The following is a 20061-nucleotide window of genomic DNA, read 5'->3' as shown; positions in this document are numbered from 1 at the left end:
TGCCGAAAAGGCCCCAACAAAGACAGAAAACCAAAATCACAGCATTAGCGGCGGGTTGTTTAATGATAAAAAAGTAGGGTCCGATTTGAAAAAAAAGGTGGTCTTCCTTTGTGGGACGGTATTAAGGGACTGTCAAAGCGGAACAGGGACGATAGAGCCCCGGGGCTGAGACCCACTAGACCACCAGGACCGACACGCTGTTTGTAGAAAGAACCCCGGAATAAGTTGAAGGGATTACACCGTTGTTCTTTTGGAAGGAAGATCGGGGTTTAGCAAGAAGATGCGCTCTCCAAGGAACTCCTTATTTTTCTCTCCTAGTTAGGACTATGCGCGCACGCTATCTTAGGGATTTTTTGCTTTTGGCGTTGTAACCTAAGTTTCACTTAAACTGATCGATTTGTCATTCTTAGCACGGACTTTGCAAGAATGGCTCTGCACTTGTGCGGGTTCCCCCCTTCCATTTACTTCCCTTTCTGGGTAGATTAGCTCTTTAGTTGTCGTTAAACGGCACCCAAGTGTCAACCTGGACGTAATAAATGACCATGTTTGTCTGTTCTTAGCTGTCCTGTTTTGCAAAGATCTTTTCGCGGCCTTAAAGAGGCGAGGATTGTCTTGTTCCCTTAATGAGATTTTTGCGGACGACAAAGAAATGAATTTTGACGAAGGTCTCCCTAACTATGCACTCTACAAACTCCTGCGTCAGATTGACATCTAAAAAGCTAAATTTGCTCAGTCTTTTCCGGGTCAGAATTTACATGTGTTCTGGGTCAAATGACATTTTTCTAGGCAATTTTGACCCACAAAAATGTCAGTTTTGACTCGGAAAGGGCTGAGCAAATTTGGATAAAGATTTCGGGTCAATATCTAACCAGAAGTTTTCCGAGTGTGGGATGTGTGTTCTTTCACTCAAATGAATAAAATACGTCATCGTAGAGTTAATATAGTTCAAAGGAAGATGACATTAAATAATAATTTTTAAGAAATTATAACTGAAGAAAATGGACTTATTACGGAGCACCGGATATGCCAAACAAATTGACAATCTCTAGGTATTTTTTCTTGAAAAGACGGTTGATTGTGAGATGTTGACATCCTTAAAAACTGTGTTCATAAATACGTAAATAAATAATCAAACAATCAAACAAGCAATCAATCAAAGATGGTGTCTTTCTAGAAATTGGAATTTTCTTTTTTATAACATTTTGTTTATAAATGCAATCGACTGGTTTTGATTACATGTTTGTTTCACAGTTGTTGAAAAAAAATTGTTCTTAGCTAGATTGTTGCAATAATCGACTTTTTTGTCGGTGTACCAGTGAATTTTACGGAAAGACTAATTCCTGTTTTACCTCGACCTTCAGTGAGAGGTCATGCATGACTACAACCGCCAAACGCTGCTAATCAACGGTCTTTAATATTTGGACAGTGGGGTCATTAAAAGGGCCTTCTCCTCAACCAAAATACAGAACTTAATTTGCCAAGAGAACGATGATGAATCGGAGAATAAATCAAATTAATATGGCTCTATAATGAACAAAATTAGGTGCGTCCAAGAAAAACAGATGCCTATTTTGTCGCGTTTTGAATGAGACAGAAATGTGAGTTGATTGGGGAAGCGACAAATGGCGCGTTACTAACGTGTGCAAAGCGAGTGTTTTTTACGCGACTGTACGGTAGAGAATGGTCGATTGATAGGAGTGTAATAACTAGGAAGTGCATGTTGAAAAAAAGACTAACAACCAATCTTTTGGCTCAAGGTTTTTCTGGTTGGTTTAACTACGCGATCCATCAAAGCACCGGTCGCCTCGGCGACTGCTCCACGGGCTCAGCGCGCCGCGTCCCCCCACGCGCAACTGCTCATTTCACCGCTCGTCATCTATTCTCCCTGAGAGAGGTGCCTAATTGCTTGGACAAGCACCACAGAGGCTGAACAACAATAAACCCTTTAGCCTCGTCATGATGGGGTTAGGTGGGTGCACAATGGTTGAAGGGGTGTGCAGTTAATGACAAACAAACCCCCTAGGCGAACGGTGGGGGTTCAAAAGGGGGTGGGACATTAATAAGACGAAAACACCATCCACCCTTTTCTCTTTAAGCAGGGGAACAGAACCCAGTGAAAAGGGGAACAGTACCCTATTGATGCAGTCACTTAGAGGACGTTATCTTCTGAGCAAACATCTTTAAGTGCGGGATTCAACTTCTTATCCGTTCACAACTAGGAGGATGTTTGGGCGATTTGTGAGCCTTTCTTTTGCGGGTGTTCTGCAGAGCGAAGGGTTTTTGTTATGTAGACACGGGAGCCGTTTTGCTGACGGTTCGGTGTGAAATGGCAGAGTGTTGACAAGAGATGCCCTGTTTTTCTTCCAAGAAATGTTTTAAACCAAGGAACTTTCGTCAAGTACCTCAGGCAATCATTGTTTTTGTCCATACCTTTTTCCCTTTTTCCCTTTTTCCCTTTGACTAAACGGGTAGAGACTCATTTCATGTGTACAGTTAAAATATAAAAACAAAATGAAGCCAGCTTTCTAAATAATTGGCTTTTCACTTGTTTTCAGATAGAGGAAGCAGAACACCGTTTTGCTCTCTGGCGCCCTCTTGCGACGAGGAGGCAAAAAGTAACGAAGGAGAAACTTCCCCCGAGAGGGCGCGCTCTGCCGCAGACCGTGAAAAACCTCCCAGCCGTTCGGCGCTCGACATAAGGACAGTTAATCTGCCTGAAGGTAAGAAGAAAAGGAATAAAAAACATTGATCAAGATTTCGATTTGTTTTGCTTCGTTTTGGTTTATTGATTTGTTTATTTTTCATAAGATGGAATTTGCGTCGGGCTGATGTTTCAATATTAGGTTTTGACCTTCACGGACGCATAACACTATACTCAGTGTGTTACCTCCCGAGTGCAAGTTGGAAAAAAATCACTCGGGTGGGACTCGAACCCACGACCTCCTGCTTTCTAGTGCAGACGTCTTACCATTCGACCACTGAGCTTGCGGGATCGGTTGGCTGGTTCGAAAATTGTTTATTTTTGTTTTGGCTATAAGCGACACCGGCAGCAATCAATGGAAAAGGAAAATATACTTTTATAGTCGGTAGGGTATATTCCAACAAGTAATCATTTTATTGAAATGAAATTGTTCATAACGAATAAAAAGATGACGTGCCTGTGAACTGACAAAATCTTCACCTCCATTTTTCTTTTCAGGTATATCGATCACCCAGACGACAGTAGGCGGGTCCCCTCATTACAGCGTGTTCTGCCACACCCACGTGATCGCCAAGGGGGCGCGCTTCGGCCCCTTCACGGGGAGGATTATCCACCCGAGTGAGATCAAGAGTAATGATGACACCAACTTCATGTGGGAGGTGAGTAAGATCATGTCTCGCCCCGCCCATATTCATCAGCCCCGCCCATATCTACAAGTCCCGCCCATATCAACAAGCCCCGCCCATCATCCATAAACCCCACCCATATCCATAGGCTCCGCCATATCAACAAGCCCCGCCCACCTTTGGTCTGTGTTCATTTCTAGCAATGTTCGTGACCGGTTGAGCTACTGTTGTCACCTGGCCAAAATGTGGTGATTTGATTGGTCAATGTGCACCATTTCTAGCTGCTTTGCACAAAATCCAGATAGATTTAGTGAGATCAGATCGGTTAGGATCAGCCAAATTTAGAAACGATTTGAGCACATAAAAAGAGCTTTCGCCAAAACAGGTTCTCCAAATTCAAGTCGATGGAGGGCGTTGTTTCTGTAGTATGGAAATAATCAAGTTGAAGCGTTCAAAGTTTAACATTATCAATGCTTTTTTTGAGCAAAGGTTACGCAACTTACTGAAGGAAAAATGCATTTCAATATTTTGTTTCAAAATGTGTGGTTTTTATTACAGCGACCCCATTAGTTAAACTTAATATCTTATCACAAGACTCTAAATAAACACCATTTTTGAATATCTTTGATGTCGCTCATGACGAGTTCGGGCACGAAAACATTCTGAACACTGACAGCTCTCAGCTGTCAGTTAACGCTGGAGGGCGCTAAATAGCACGGACCATCTTCCAAGTCTCGTCGAAACCCTTGAACTGACAAGTGCTGTACATAAACGCCTCGATCTCATTTCTCGCGCCTTCGAGCGAATACAACCTGCGTGTCATAAACACACACGCGCGCTGTAGAGTGGAAACCTATAATTACGATCTACCATTGATGAAACACACACCGAAACTAGGGATGATGGGTCGTACAAGTATCTTACGAGTCTCATCCATCTTACGGGGCAGGCTAGTCAAGCGTGGGGATACCAATCCATCGACGGGCACCGTGTCCCATCGGACCCCGAGAAGACAAAAAAGCAAGCAGTCATGAAAAATTCAGAGGGAAATACAATCCTGTAATCAGTCAAGGGCGAAGCGATGAATTGAGGCGCTCGTCCGCTACGGTGGCATGGCTGAAGTTTCACTTGCAAGTAAAAATCCACGAGGACTAGGCTTAGGTTTTGACACACAGCGCACAAATTGCAAGGGATTGCGATCGCTTTACGGGAGACCGGCGATCGGGGAAGATCAGGATCATTTCCGTACCGTAATTGAAGGGAGGCGAGTTGGCTGTTTTCCCCAAGGGAATCTACCTAAGAATCCGCGGTCAGTGCATTTGGTGCGATTGCAGACTTGGGGATGAGATACCTGCTCTCAGTAAAACGTGATGCAGTTTGACAAGCGTTTTGCATTGAAATAAGACTTAAGAAGGGTGGATGGCTGTCTTCTGGGGAGTTGAGCAAGGGTTTTTGCAAAGGGGGCGAAGGAGGGGATGAGTGTGTTATATTTCGTCATTTAGGTACTCGGAATTCTCAGAGTACTTGACTTTCGACAATTTTTGAAACCCTTGTGATAATTAAATAAAATTTTCTTTGGAGTGTTTGGTCACAAAGTCATGCGTGCAAATAAGAAATGAATCTTTTTTTTTAATGAAACAAAATCAAGAAATTAAATTGTAATATTTGTCTTAAACATAAACATCAAATGAATAGACCAGTAGTTCAAATTTTACTTGACAGGCCGCGTGCCTCATCCAAAACCACCAAAAAAAAAAAAAAAAACCAACGCCACAAACCCTTAAAAAACCCTTTTGAGCCTCTTAATGAGAACGGCGGTTAAAAATCTTGTCTCATCTTTGCATGTTGATACCAACCGTCTATGCATCCTCTCTAGAAAAAAAAAACAGACACATTTTTCTCCAGATCTTAATTTGTATAACAGTCATACATCACCAAATGATGCCGATCGACATTCTAACGAAAAAAAAACCGAGTAGACAATTTCATCTTCAAAGGACAGCCCTATAGCTTGTGCCTATCTCCCTTCGTCCAACATACTGACTTAATTAACTCGAGTAATTTAGACCCCTAATAGTGTATGGTACCTCAAGCGATCAGTCGTTAGAGAAGCAAATAGTCTCCTCTCAAGACTAAACATTGATGAATCACCGACTTGAGACCTTGGGAGGGACGCTTGAGGGTGTAATCTACATATATTAGGCTCCGGGGATCCTCAGTCATATGTCATTTAATCGCAAAATGCAATTTATTACAGCTTAATCATATTACTGGAACCATAACGATAGTAACGACTCAGTGTAGCAACTTGGGGTTTCACTTCAGCGATTATAAACTCACGTCCCATACGCCACTGTCAAAAAATGATAAAGGTTGGGCAATAAAGACATTCTCGCAAGATCATAATGATCTTACGAATAGTAATTCAACGGAATTGTTTAACTAAAAAGGGAAACCCAGCTTTTCCTTATTATATAAAAAAGCTACAACCTACTGTAGATCTCTGTCTTGTGATGCGCCCCTCTTTTTAATTATTTAAATCTCGTCGATTTTTAAAACTTTTGTTCAGATTTTTCACGAGGGGAAACTCAGCCATTTTGTGGACGGCCGCAACGGGGCCAGCAATTGGCTGTGCTTCGTGAACTGCGCCCGCCACGCCAAGGAACAGAACCTCGTCGCCACGCAGAGCGGAGACTTCATCTATTACGAGGCCTGCAAGGACATACCCAGGGTAAGGTACCCGACTAGTCTGGTCTCAGACTCGTCTGATTTGTCTAAACATCGGAAGTTACAGCCAGATTGTAATAAAATGATAGCAAATTAATATGCACTGCAGAGTCGTCATCAAGTCCTCACAAGCCTTCACATGTCCCCCATAACTCTTCACAAGCCCTCAAAAGTCTTCATAAATCCTAACAAGTCCGCACTAGTCCTCACTAGTCCTCACAGTCATCACAAGTCCCCACAAGTCTTCACAAATCCTAATAAGTCTTCACAAGTCCTCACAGTCTTCACAAGTCCCCACAAGTCTTTACAAATCCTAATAAATCTTCACAAGTACCACAAGTCTTCACATGTCCCCATAACTCTTCACAAGTCCTCACAAGTCTTCACAAATCCTAACAAGTCCTCACAAATCCTAACAAGTCTTCACAAATCCTAACAAGTCCCCACAAGTCTTCACAAGTCCCCACAAGTCTTCAAAAATCCCCACAAGTCTTCACAAATCCTAACAAGTCCTCACAAATCCTGACAAGTCTTCACAAATCCTAACAAGTCCCCACAAGTCTTCACAAGTCCCCACAAGTCTTCAAAAATCCCCACAAGTCCTCACAGTGCATCACATCAAACTCACCAGGAAAATGTCCCCGAAAGTCCCGTTTAGTCTTGCAAAATCTCGCCTTTTAAAGCCAACTTGCATGCACTATTACCAAAAATAACCATCATTTTTTTAAAAGTAATTACAAAATGATATACCTTTAAAAGAAGTAAAGTGTTTATGTAATGACAAGTGCCTCTTTATTTCCTACATATCCCTGTTCCACCAAGGCACGGTCCTGAAGCTAAGCACAGACTGCTGCACTATATCGGCAAGCTGTTGAAACCAATCACTTAATTAATCCATTGAAATAACAGGTGCACTGTTTTTTCAGTGTGCACTTGGGCAGTTACACACGGCCGTTGCATTCTATAGTTTTCTAAACCTCTCAACGAATATTAAGTCAATGGATTGATAATACCTCATCGGTGCATTTCCTTGACAGGCAGCTCATCTAATGCCTTAGGAATTACTCTTAAACTGTTTTAAGCTTGGTTATTAATTGTTTGACAAAACAATTAAACTAATAATGTTGGATAATTTCAGTAGAAAATATGACACGATCACAATTTCACTTTCTTTATCATCGACCAATCGTAGTCATTTTGAAATTGTGAGAAAGTAATCATACCATTGTATTGAATAATTTAATTTATACGAATTGTACTGCATGCCTTCGATCTCCCAACAGAAAAATGATCACGTTCAGATGAAACGAAATAAGAATATAAATTAATAATATATTCAGAACATAACACTGCATCCTACCGACATACATATATTCACGACCAGCTATAGGACTTCAGTTCAGTACAAATTAAAGGTCCCATGCGATGTAAAGTCTTTCATGCAATTTTTGAAAATGCACCTTTGCGTCCCATTTCATTTTATTTTTAATTTGTGTTTTGCCATTTTCAAGGGTATTTTGGTACCTTTTTGGTTTTTATGTTGATGCAAATTTCCATTTTCATGGCAAAGCTGTGATGTCATTCAAGGCAGAAACGTCAATGTTACAGCTATTTCAGCACAAAAAGTTGCTTTAATTGTGGATATTTTTTAGTCGTTAATTTTCTTTTCTTTGGTAATTTGTGGTTGTGTAAGTACGTGGCAGTAAGTCAATGCCAGTGGGCCAACGAGCAACCTTTTCTCACAAATGTTTTCAATGAGCAAATTTTGGGTTCACAGAAAACCCCTTAACTTACTAGTGTCGTCCTAGCATGGAATTATTTTAAATGTTTAAAGAAGTGCATTTTCAATAAAATGAACCAAAAAGGGCTGTCAAATAATTTTCATACATTAAAGAGGAGTAGAAAGCTGCACAAAATGTGTCCCTAAGGAAAATTCCTCGCATGGAAAATGCGGACTAATTAAATATGGTAAATTGGGGGCACAGTTTAAAAAAAACCCACATTTTTTCCAACGGTGGTCGGCTGACCGGCGTTGGAAATCGATCCAAAAATCCCACTTTTCTTTAAAATGATTGCACCTCATGCAGCTGCCATCATTTTGCAGGTGCTTTAGACTGTCATTCACTAACAGTCCAGTAAGGTATTGCATAATAATTTGGTATTTTTCAATGTTTGCAAAATGTTGTATATTCCCTTTAAGTCACGACAATTTTTGTCACCCTTTGCCCGCAGGGTACGGAGTTACTAGTCTGGTATGGGGACAGCTACCGGCAATTCATGGGGATACCCGTCTCCATGAGAGGCATAACGGGCAGCAAAGCGCAGACAGAGAGCGAGGATTTACAGAGTAAGTTAACTATATTTGGATGACTCATAAACGGCAGTCAAGCAATAATATATTTCAACCCACCCCCGAAAAAAACCCAATGATATTTATCATCTGTATTGCTGTAGCACTTGTCAAAGGTTGTATATGCATAATTGAGAGTATTTCTCACAAAAAGTCGTCAGAATGACAAAAAACTGAACTTCACAAAATGTGTTTAAAGAGGTGAGCATTGCGTTCCCTGTATAGTCTTAGACTCCGAATCAGCCGCTTGATCATATTCGGTTTCAAAGGTATTGAACTTGGTGGTGATGCATGTGAAAACGGTGGTTGTTTGTCCTTTCTTGAGCATGCAGCAAGTCTAAGATGTCATTGTGTAGGTTGGGTAGGCCTAGTTTTTGTGTGTATTAAATCTGAAATTGTTTCTGCAAGTAGAGATTTCAAAACAGCAAACTCGTAACAAAATCAGACGAAAAGGCTCTACAGAGCCACAGAGAAACGCATCAAGTATTCCATCAAGCGATCCACTGCATTCAGTATCAAACCCTAAAGCACTCAGGATAAGTGATCAGTATTCCGCCGACTTGGTCGAAGGCACTAAGCCGTTCATCCACCGTTTCATCCGGTGGACAAGACAAGCAAATAACAGAGTACGAGCAAACAAGCGAAGACGTTTGGAGAATTCGGCTGAGCCGTAGGGAGGTTGCAGTGCAGCACGAAAGACGGCATACAAAACATCCCGCGAAAAGCCATTATAGAGTTCCCAAGTCTGACGTCAGCTGTCTTTGTTCTGGTTTACGCGCTGAGCTCTTCATACACTTAACTTGGACCAGAATACGCGGCACACTTCGGCACTCTATCCGTTACGTAAGTGTTGGAACCATCATTGTAACCATTGGAACCGGTGTCATATAAAAATACGACTCCTCTGAAAATCAGACTCCTGTTCCCTTTTATTGGTTAATCCCTCTCCTAATCATCATACGTACGTATGCGCAATACTACCAATGAGTCCACATTGTAGGGAGTCGGATATTTACGCTATACCGGAGGTAGTGCAAAGTGGCGTGTTTAGACGATGGGCGCTAGTGCGTGCGCGTGTATGACGCAGTCACTTACGAACAGGAGTTGAGGCGGGACGACGCGCGCGCGTCGCACGCGTTGTTAATCACGCGCGCATTTGGGCAACCCTATTGGTCGAATGAGCAATGTCGTACGCGTATACGCGTACGACAAGTGCGCGAGAGCGTGGTGCCACTAGTAAAGCAGGACGAACTTAGAGGGCATCTTTTGCTGTTTTGTATCTTTTGCATTTGCTATTCAGTAACAATGAATGCACGAAATGTGCACTCATAGTCCCAGCAAATCAAATGCATTGTTCTCTAAGATGGCTGCTATACGTATAAGGTCTATAAATCTGAATCGACCCTTGTAAATAAGTCAGTTCCTTCCCGCGGCTGACTTAGAATAGAATTCTTCCCCGCGTGCCACGATTAAGAGATTTATTGTCTGAGCCCAGATCGCCAGGGATTAGCCTCAACATTTCCCGGGCAAGAGTACGACCGTCCACCCGGTGACTCATCATTCAGCCGAAATCCCATCGGTCGAAAAGAGTCAATTTACCGCTTGACTTGACGTCCTCGGGCCGCTGAAGTATAAGTCTATATCGTCAGTATTTTTCTCCGTTGATGACAGAAGGGAAATACAACACCAGTTTTAATCTTACTCCCATAGGTTTACTCCAGACAGGCGTATTATAATTTTTTGAGTTCCACAAAGGTAAATAAAAACATCCCAAGATTGAACTTATGGAATTTTTAGATTTCATCTCTGCCAGGCGAAGTAACCTTTGCTTAAAAAGAAATGCTCTGCATCTACAGTTTTCCTTCGCTAATTTTCTTGTTACGAAAGGTGATTGTTCCTCATCATCGATCTTTTCTTCATACTCTAACTTTTTTTGCAACAGCTCCCATTGGTTTTGTGCACGTTTTCTAACCGAGGACGTCCTCGATTCGACTCCTGTCCTCAATTACATTGGGATGTTTCAAATGTGTGTCCTCGATTTACACCATAAACAAACCCACGCACACATCACACATACACACACACAGTCGTGTTATCCTAAACTTATGAGGACCTCATCTTGTTCCCTTCTTGTGTTCCTATTGTTTGTACTCAACCTTTTACACCTTTTCTCAACATCTCATGTAAGGTTTGTACACGAAAACCTCCCGCGGACTTGGCTCGGGTCCTCGGGGCTATTGTTATCGCAAATCCCCCATTGTCCCAAGTCCTCAGTCGTAAAGGATAACAAAATCACTCTCGCAGCCTCACTTGCACAAGAATGCATGGACACACGGTCGTGTTTTACATAATTCTCGAGGACAAGACATTGTCTTTTCCTTTGTCCCTATAATATAACACCCTCCCATAGTCTTAGTATTAAACTCACGATCGAGGACCGTTTGCAACAAAAAATGAACTCTCGAGGACAACAAATTTGTTCTCCCTTTGTCTGTCTGTCCTCGGTTGTATATATTTCACGTACACGCGTGTGTGCAGCAGGGTTTTGAATAATGTCCGTTGTTTCTTCGACAGACAAAGAAGGCTACAAGTGCGATCGTTGTGGCAAGGTCTTCTCCTACAAGGACTATCGGGACAAGCATCTCAAGTACACACGATGCGTGGACAAGGGAGACCGCAAGTTCCCCTGCCACCTGTGCACGAGGTCCTTCGAGAAACGGGATCGACTCCGGATACATATCCTGCACGTGCACCAGAAACACCGCCCTCACAAGTGCACTGTGTGCGGCAAGAGCTTCTCACAGGTAAGACCGCGGTAGGGAATGGCTACGTCTGGCAATAACGCACGAGTCTATGGGAAGTGGCTTATTAGGTAGTTCCATAGCGCATGTGTATGCAGGCCATAGCAATGTAATTCAGACGTGGCCTAAGGCTGTGTACAAAAAACATGGCTACGACTAGGAGCAACACACGAGTTTATGAGAAGTGGGTTTAGGTTCTTAGCCGCAGCCTTCGGTAATTTGGTAATGTTGCTATTTAGTTATTTCAAAAACCCGGTTTCATCCACAGCTTCAATGTCTTCACATCTCTTACATGGCTTCATATCTCTAACATGGCTTCATATCTCTAACATGGCTGACCTAGAATATTGCACTCGAATACCAACTGTAGTCGGGTGCCTTCTATGATTTAGCATTCCTGTCCGCAGTGATAAAGTGTCGTGTCTTTAGGGAACACTGGAGAACACGACGCGGTGTGAAGACATAAAAACATTATGATATTCAAAATATAATCCCTGCTTTAGTTGCACGATTCGGTAAAACAGTGAAAGCGATTGGAGTTTGTCAAACGTTGGGCTTATATTCCCCAGCGCTGGAACAGAACTTAAGCAATCACAAACGCATATATGATTGATCTTTCCTCGAGTAGACCAGAGAAATGATACACCCAAGTTCATTTCGTCTGTATACAGACCGAGGCGTCAAATCTCACACTTTATGCGCATCACAACTCCGTCAGGCTTGTAGTTTTATACAGCGTGGCGGCGCGGTGCCGCACGCGCTCGGTAAAAACCCGCGTACGGCGAGGTAAAAACCCGCGTACGGCGAATGACAGAGTTAGCGTGTTGCACTTAGAGTGGTCGTGGGGGAAAAAGACGAATCGTTCGGGCGGAACTGATGACTGAGGTGAGACATGGGGATAAAGTTTCCGGTGAATTATGCAAAATTTCAGACAGCCACAGCGATTGTGTGTGTGTGATTTATTCGGCTGCGATCGTGAAAAAATGTAGACAGCTTTTGACACCCAGCTTGAATAATTTGCAGTCTAGGCCCTACTTCTTTCATTTATTTAGTGATAAAGATGGGCAATTTTTTTCCTCTATATATTTTTTTTAAATCGTGTACAAGGTAAAAATTATTAAACTCTCGCTTCCCATTAAAACAGAACAATGCATGTCACTGTTGAAAATTACACAAGCCAGGTGTGCCATTCAAATCAAACATCGGAAACATCGGAAGAAACAAATCTTAAAAGTGAGCCCATTTATGCTATAGACCATTTTCGTGTTGCGGCCATCTTGACTTTTTTCCCATTCAAATCAACGTAACCAAAGCGAGGCTGGAAGGAAAAATAGTCTGGTTCCTTTTTGCACCAAAAAATAAGTATCATTCAGTACTGCTATTGGATACTGGGAACATGACTAAAATGGTGGCAACATGATAACGGTCTATACATTGCTTATCTTTTATTTACTGTGAGGAAAATATACTAACAACTAGCGCCCTCTGTCGGTATATCAAGTGTTCAATAGGTCATTTATGTTTGGGCGCATGAGGGCGCTGTTTAGAAGCCATTTTGGAGGTACAAATAGATATGAATGCCAGGTTAATTGGCGTAAGTACAAAATGTTGTTCTTATGAAAAAAAATGAAATTGTACAATTTTAAGTTTCAAATTGAATTGAAAGTTAATAAATTGCTTCCAAGATCGTGGTGATTCGACCTTTTTTTCAAGAAAAAATGGCGCCCTCATCCTCCAAAAAAAATATGGTTTTGTGGGTTACAGACCAGTAAATAGACTGCCGTAGATTAATTATGCGTACTTCCCTAAACTATTAAAAATACTCACATCTCTCAAAGGTGCTTGAGACACACATCAATTTAAAGCTTATTTCATTATCCTTTATTTTCTGTTCAATTTTTAGGGGGTTAACCAATGACTTTTGGAAGAAAATTCCATCCAAAGATGATCACCCCTAAAAGTAGTCCTGAAGCCCATCGGCATGGGCGTCACCAGGACTTTTTTCCAGGAGGGGGGGGGGGGCAATTTTTTCCCCATATGTCCTTCACTTTTTCATTATATTTTCAATTTATCATTTTTCTGAGCGTGAGCAGGGGAGCATTGCCCTCCACTCCCCTCCCCCATCAAATTAACAGCAATATGGCTTCGCACCTCTTTTTCCTTTTTTTTTTCGTTTTCCAAGGGGGGAGGCAAGCCGGTCCCCCTTGCTCCCCCCCCGCGACGCTCATGTCCATCGCCATTTTGAAAAAGGATGCCTACGCTCCATTGCAAAATAGAGCCATTTGAGGCCTAATTTCATCCACATTTCACATTTTACAAATCATTGAGTTTACGGCCCTCAAAACGCTCAAATAGACCGTTTACATGCTGCCACCATCTCAGTCATGTTCTCTGTATCCAATAACAGTAGGCCTACTGAATGATAATTTTTGTGTGTGCAAAAAGGAACCAGACTATTTTCCTTCCAGCCTCGCTTTGGTTACGTTGATTTGAATGGGAAAAAAATCAAGATGGCCGCAACATGATCTAATGGTCAATACCGGAGAATTTGAGGGCATGCAAATGGTGATTTGGTCGGCGTAGGCAATTTCGGGCCTATTTACTGGTCTGCACCCTTTGGTGCTAATAATAGGTTATTATTAAGAACACACGGGCTGCTCTGACCTGTACATATACGACCTCGTTTGACAGGCTCGCGTGCGCGCCGCATGTCGCACTGAATCACCGCCGTACCAGCACGGCAGTGATCGTGGTTCTGGGCCGATGTGTTAACTTCTCTCCCACGCGGTCCACTGGGAGCACGAAGCTTGCTGATGTTTCTTCTGGATTGATGGGCCTGTCTGTATGCAATGTTTGCTTAGGCCAGGATTGACGATTAATATTTCATGGGCGGCATGCCACACGTACGTGCGCCAGATTTATTGGTGTCCATGCTTTAGGTGCGTAAGCCTATAGACAGAAGAACCTTGTTGTTACAAGCAAAAACATAATTGGATGGCAAGTTGTAATTTTCATTTGAAAAATCATCGCAATAAATATAGTTGGCATTCTAGTTTTCTAGTTGCGTTTGGGGTTAATAAAGTTGCATCCGAGAGTACAAATTGATGTAATGCCTCGAGTTGGAACTTTCTGCGAAGTCGGAGTGCCCTGGCCTCGTGGTCTGGAGCATTGAATTCTTGGTCTACATGTAATTCTGCAGGTTGTGGGTTCGAGTCCAGCCTGGGGTCATGGTGCATGTACCCTTGAGCAAGGCACTTTGTCACTCATTGCTTCTCTCCACCCAGGAGTAAATTGGGTGCCCGTGAGGGCAGAGAGTGTTCTTGTGATTGATTTTAGCTGCCTTGCGCCGAAATGGCAGCATGGAGCTGTATACTCCCCAGGGAGCTGAAATGGTATTTGGAATGTTTCTTTGGCCCAATGAGCAGGGTAATAATGATGTAGCGCCTTGAGCATCAATTTACTATAGGTAGAAACGTTCGCTTTATAAATATACACACTATTGTTAGGCTGGATTTGAGGACATTTTAAAATCAGAAAATACAACTATAGCCTATCCACTTCGTTCTCTGACATAATACTCCCCCAATCGGAATGACCTCATTTGAAATGAGGTCGATCTGTGGCCGGCACCCATTAATCCTATACACCCAAGCCATATTCGTCTAGTTCACATTTAGCTGGAGTTGTTCAGTTTGAATATAGCAAAATAATGCAAGAAACTCTGCCTTTGTATACAATATTCCCACTCTACTTTCAACAGTTTTAATTCAAATTATAGGTCGAATTGATTTGATTTCGAAGTCAAGTAGGTCTCAGAGATATCATCAAGACGTCAAGCAATTCGTGAACCGCATATTAGGTGAAATTACACAACTTGAGTTATTGTTCAATGTTTGGGGTTAAACATTTCTGGGACAACGTCCGCTTGAATACGCCAATATATTAGCTCTCTCATCAAAAGCTGTTTCTCCACTTTGTTTTCGGTACATTTTACGGTTAGCCTAGTAGCATTCAGGGAATAAAAAAGAAATAATCCTAGCTTATCGAGACCATCGGTGGTTACCAAGCAGAAACTAGTATTATATTTCCCCCTAGGTGTGCGATTCTTGTCGAATTCGTGTCCCGATTCGGCCTTTTAAATAGATTTATCGCGCATCCATCGGGGAAATAAAGCGCTAGAGCCAGAATATTAGCTTTATTGGCGTCCATCGAGATCATGTGATGATATCAGGTGGTTTCTTGGTTCTCAGATGTTGCCGAAAGCAATGTCCGTGTGGACGGTTCAATTTGATCGCAAAGGATTCTTACGTGCGACCGTCGCGTCGACCGGAGAAAACGTTCTTCTATAAGACAGCGATCGTTTCAAACCACAGTTGCTTTTTGCTCCACAATTTTCAGGGACCGTCTTTTACAACCTTTAAAATCAATTTCGGTGGTGAATACAAGCTAGGACAAACGAGTCGCATCCCAAGTCAAAAGGACATCTGGAAAACAAATTCATACTCCTCCGCTCTATTAATGATGCCATTGGTCATCGGCTCAGGCTGGAGATACGTCTATCAGCACAACCGTGACCAGGAGTGCAAACGGGTGGATTTGTGAGGCGTCTAGACAACTCGAGATGTAGTTATAAGCTACGAAGCGATGGATGAGCATGTCTCACCGCGGACCCTAGTTTACTCCACCGCGCACGATCGCGACACAGCCCTGGGGGGAACTCGCTGCAAAAAACACCTGTCTTCGTTTTACAAACGTCTCGATTCTCGAAGCTTATCGACCCCATGTGCGGATCTCTCTGAAAAATCTCCCGTTTCACTGTGTATAACACTTTTAGAAACCTCAAGAGGTTGCGATTTCGCCTTTGCAAATGTATGTGATTAATTTCCCGTAAAATGTAGACATTTGGGTCAAGTATTATGGATTAATGACCTACTTAGTACTTAGGTTTAGTATATCACACGTTGATTATTAAGACCTTCGGGAAAACCTCTCACTTCATTATACTAAAACTAGAAAGCACTCAGAGAGCGCAAACCTCCGCCAAGGCTAAACAATTCCCCGCCATATTGTCAGTACACCCAAAAGAAATACTCGCATAAATGGTGAAGAATTCTTAAACAATCCTGGATCCAGACCCAGATCCGGATCGATTTGTACTTGTACCAAGGACCACCCCTTAAACAATTTTTCCATGCAAATCCGTCCCTAACGTTTTCAGTTATCTTGTTAACAGACAAACCAAGTAGCCATCAAACAAACTGACCAAATCTAATGAAAACATAACCTCCTCGGCGGAGGTAGCACAATTTTTTTTTGATATACGTACCAAAATCCAGAAACATTTCTTGCACAAGACCCCTTGCTCATGTGTTAACGCTTTGTACTTTCTCACTGAAGTTTAAATGACGCTACCCTCCGTGAGGGCGCTTTATGCAAGATTCCTATTCCTGATATTTCCTAATTTGAAATAAATCAAATAACCACATTGTTATTGTGTGTTTCATTTCTTGCTAGTCCTCGAGTTTGAACAAGCACATCCGTGTCCACAGCGGTGAGCGACCGTACAAGTGCGTCTACTGCAGTAAGGCTTTCACCGCGTCTAGCATCCTGCGCACGCACATACGCCAACACTCTGGAGAAAAGCCATTTAAGTGTGAGTCAAAAAGAACAAACAAAAAAACACATCAATTTAAAATTTAAACACAGTGAATATCCGCTCCGTTCATCAACTGAGGCAAGATGGCGTCGGACGGTCACCCCAACCGTACTTTCTTTGCCGGTGAGGGGGTACTTGTGAACGGAGCGGATCTTGGAGAGTAAACATCTATTCTTATTTTTCGTGTTGCCTAGAGGGAGAGAATATCAGCCCCATCCTCTGAAGTTGCTTCAAATTGATTTTGTTTTGACATCTCGTTTTTTCTTCCTTACTTATTTCTTCTTCAGGCAAGCACTGCGGAAAAGCCTTCGCGTCACACGCTGCGCATGACAGCCACGTGCGTCGGACGCACACAAAGGACAAGCCCTGCGCATGCCCAGTTTGCGGCAAGACATTCAGTCAAAGCTACGAGCTGAAATTTCACATGAATATCCACCCAGGTTGGTACAGTGACAAAGACTTCCAAAATGTAATACAAAAATGTAAATGTTGGTCTATAATTGTAATTAGGCCTATGTGCATTGCTTTGAATGTTATATATACGGATAATCATAGATGGCTACCCCATTTGCTGCCCCCAAGAGGTTCAAACGGGCTAACTTTTTGCACAGCCTTTGAGTTTGAAATACGGGATGAAAAAGATGGTCACCCTATGTGCGTGCTGCCACCAATAGTTTGAAAACTGCCAATGATAATTAATATTACAAAAGCTGATGTCATACATTTTTATGTTATTTTTTTTCTGCAGATGACAAGCCCTACGATTGCAAAGAATGTGGGCGTGGTTTCGCCAGTGCTGCGGCACGTGACCACCACCAGTCCATGCTTGAGTGTGGTAGACACACCCCTTCGAGATTCATTGCGGCCAATGACGTCACCGACGCCATCTTGAAATAGCTACGCCAGCCTCTCAAAACAAAGGTGTTTGGGTTTTGTCTGCGACAATTCTCCTGACATTGCTAGAAAAACACAAGACACGTTAGTGTGTAAACACAGCGTACGAAAAGTGAACGCTCTCTGTTAATGTTGGAGAGAAAGCTCTACAAAGTTATGTTTTCATCTTGAGTAAATCACCGTGTGCAGCTGCAAATTAAGCTTTGTGAAAAGCAAACGACTTTTGTTTATAGTCACGACACATCTGACTCAAAATGACCACTGGATGTTTGTGATCTGTGAAGGCAAGATTCTGGGAAGAAATCGCTGTCAAGCATGCTAACAAACGGAGTGGATCAATAAAAGTATGGGAGCACGCACAGCTTTAAAATGTATATTATAGTAACAAGATGTTTTTATATGCTGGTGTGCTGGTATCAAATCTTACCTATGCTCGTATATGTTTAATAGTGAGGCAGATAGGGGAAATATTTGGGGGAATTGTGCCTTTGATGATACGAGCATGGCATTTGGCACACAGTCAGAGTATGTCATGAGAAAGATATTTGACTATATTATAGTGCCATCACAGATCCTTTGAAAAAATATAGGTAGGATAACAAGCAATTTTCAGAATTTATAAAATGGCTGCCATTGCTTGTTATACCAGGTTTTTTTCAAAGGACAAATCTGCGATGGCCCTATAGCCAAATATCTTTCTCATGGCATACTCTGTGTGCAAAATTCCATGCTTGTATCATCAAAGGCACAATCCCATCACCTATCTGCCGCACTGTAAGAGAAAGACAGCATCGCATACAGGGTGAGTAAAAAAACCCACCGAAACCCAAATGTTGGGACCATTGTTTCAGTGAAGTTCATAGGCTTTCTTTTAGTACAAGAATCATTCAAATCACTCATAGTTACGGAATTTTAAACACAACCAACGTTTTAAGGTTCTGTCCACGGATCACAAAAAAGTTCATTGTTCTTTCAGCAAAACGAAAAAAAATCACAAAGGGATGTGTTTGAATTGTTTTCGTTTTGCTGAAAGAACGCACACTTTTTTGTGATCCGTGGACGGAACTTTAAGATGGTGGTTGTCTTTAAAATTCCATAACTTAAAAAGTACATAAGTGATTTAAATGATCTCTGTACTAAAAGAAAGCTGATGAATTGGGCTTTTATGTCCTAGATTTTGAAAGTGCTACATGCAGAACTTCAATAAAACAATAGTCCCGACATTTGGGTTCCGTTTTTTTTTTTACTCACCCTGTATACTTATTATGTTGAGCAAAGTGTACGCACACTCTCTCTCTAGCTTTCATTGACTCGCCTGCCTATTGAGATCATTACTTATATGTCTGTACTTAATTATTAAAATTGGCTTAACGAAACATGGATTCTTTTGGATTTTAGTGCGGTCCCCAACTGTTATGCGCGGAACAGAAATGTAAAGTCACCCGCTTGACGTAAGCTGTCGGAACCTTCTTTGCGTGTTAGTATAACGGTAACCGATCGAGCTGCGACATTTTCAACTTTGAAAAGAAATTAGCAGATCAACTGACAATACATGTATATCCTCAAACTTAACATTGTGTAGGGAGCCCTCTTGTGGCGTAGAATGTAGATCTCAAGATGGATGTAAACCGTATTCTATTTTTAACAATATTTATTTTGTACATAGCGGCGTAAAAATTTAATTTATTATTCACGCACAATATTCAGTGTTTGTAAATTTGTTTAGTCTTACATCCGCGTATACAATAAATCAATTATTTAAAAGCAACAACTTTGTACAATGTAAATTATTTAAATTTTGGGTCTTCGGATCCACTGGTGAAAAGAAAGTTCCTACTATCATAAAATATAAATCAAAATATACAATTTGGAATGACTTTATGATTTAAAGAGTGATACTCCAGCACTTCCCAAGTTGTTTGAAGTTGAAAATTTGATTAATTTACTACCAGAAGTGCCATCAGTTTGTCTTTTCGCTGAATGCAAATGTCGGTAGCGCACGATGAAACAAAGCAAAATCAATACCCAGACCATTACTCAACGCTTGTTTATTCTTCCCTGCACTGCGTTTACTTTGCAGATAAATTGGGTACATTTCTTCAACTGTAGCGTAAGTAGACCATCGATCACACACGCAAATATCTCATGGCATGATACATCATCAATAACGTACGCAAATACCTGCGAGTTAAAAAGGTATAACATAATGGGTTCAGTGACAAACGCCATCTCTGTATGTTTTTCCAAGATGGAGAAATTGATCACTTTTCTCGTCTCGAAAGCTCCCAGTGAATCAATGTAAATCC

At 41.8% G+C, this 20061-nt stretch overlaps 1 protein-coding gene across 1 annotated transcript in view; it reads left to right on the top strand.

Annotated features, from left to right (window-relative positions):
* LOC119724742 (PR domain zinc finger protein 14-like) overlaps positions 1-18656 on the top strand; it is a 31868-nt gene extending 13212 nt beyond the window's left edge. Inside the window, exons 3-10 of the mRNA XM_038195934.1 lie at positions 2556-2720; positions 3200-3360; positions 5897-6058; positions 8287-8401; positions 10979-11208; positions 16720-16858; positions 17149-17301; positions 17610-18656. Coding sequence (XP_038051862.1) covers positions 2556-2720; positions 3200-3360; positions 5897-6058; positions 8287-8401; positions 10979-11208; positions 16720-16858; positions 17149-17301; positions 17610-17758 — 1274 coding nt within the window. The 3' untranslated portion in view covers positions 17759-18656. The remainder of the gene's footprint in view (positions 1-2555; positions 2721-3199; positions 3361-5896; positions 6059-8286; positions 8402-10978; positions 11209-16719; positions 16859-17148; positions 17302-17609) is intronic.
* Positions 18657-20061: the final 1405 nt, after the last annotated feature.

This window comes from Patiria miniata, unplaced genomic scaffold, assembly GCF_015706575.1.
Source record: "Patiria miniata isolate m_02_andy unplaced genomic scaffold, ASM1570657v1 HiC_scaffold_18, whole genome shotgun sequence".
Lineage (NCBI taxonomy): Eukaryota > Metazoa > Echinodermata > Asteroidea > Valvatida > Asterinidae > Patiria > Patiria miniata.
The sequence above is the reverse complement of the archived record's forward strand: the minus strand, read 5'-3'. Positions and strand labels throughout refer to the sequence as shown.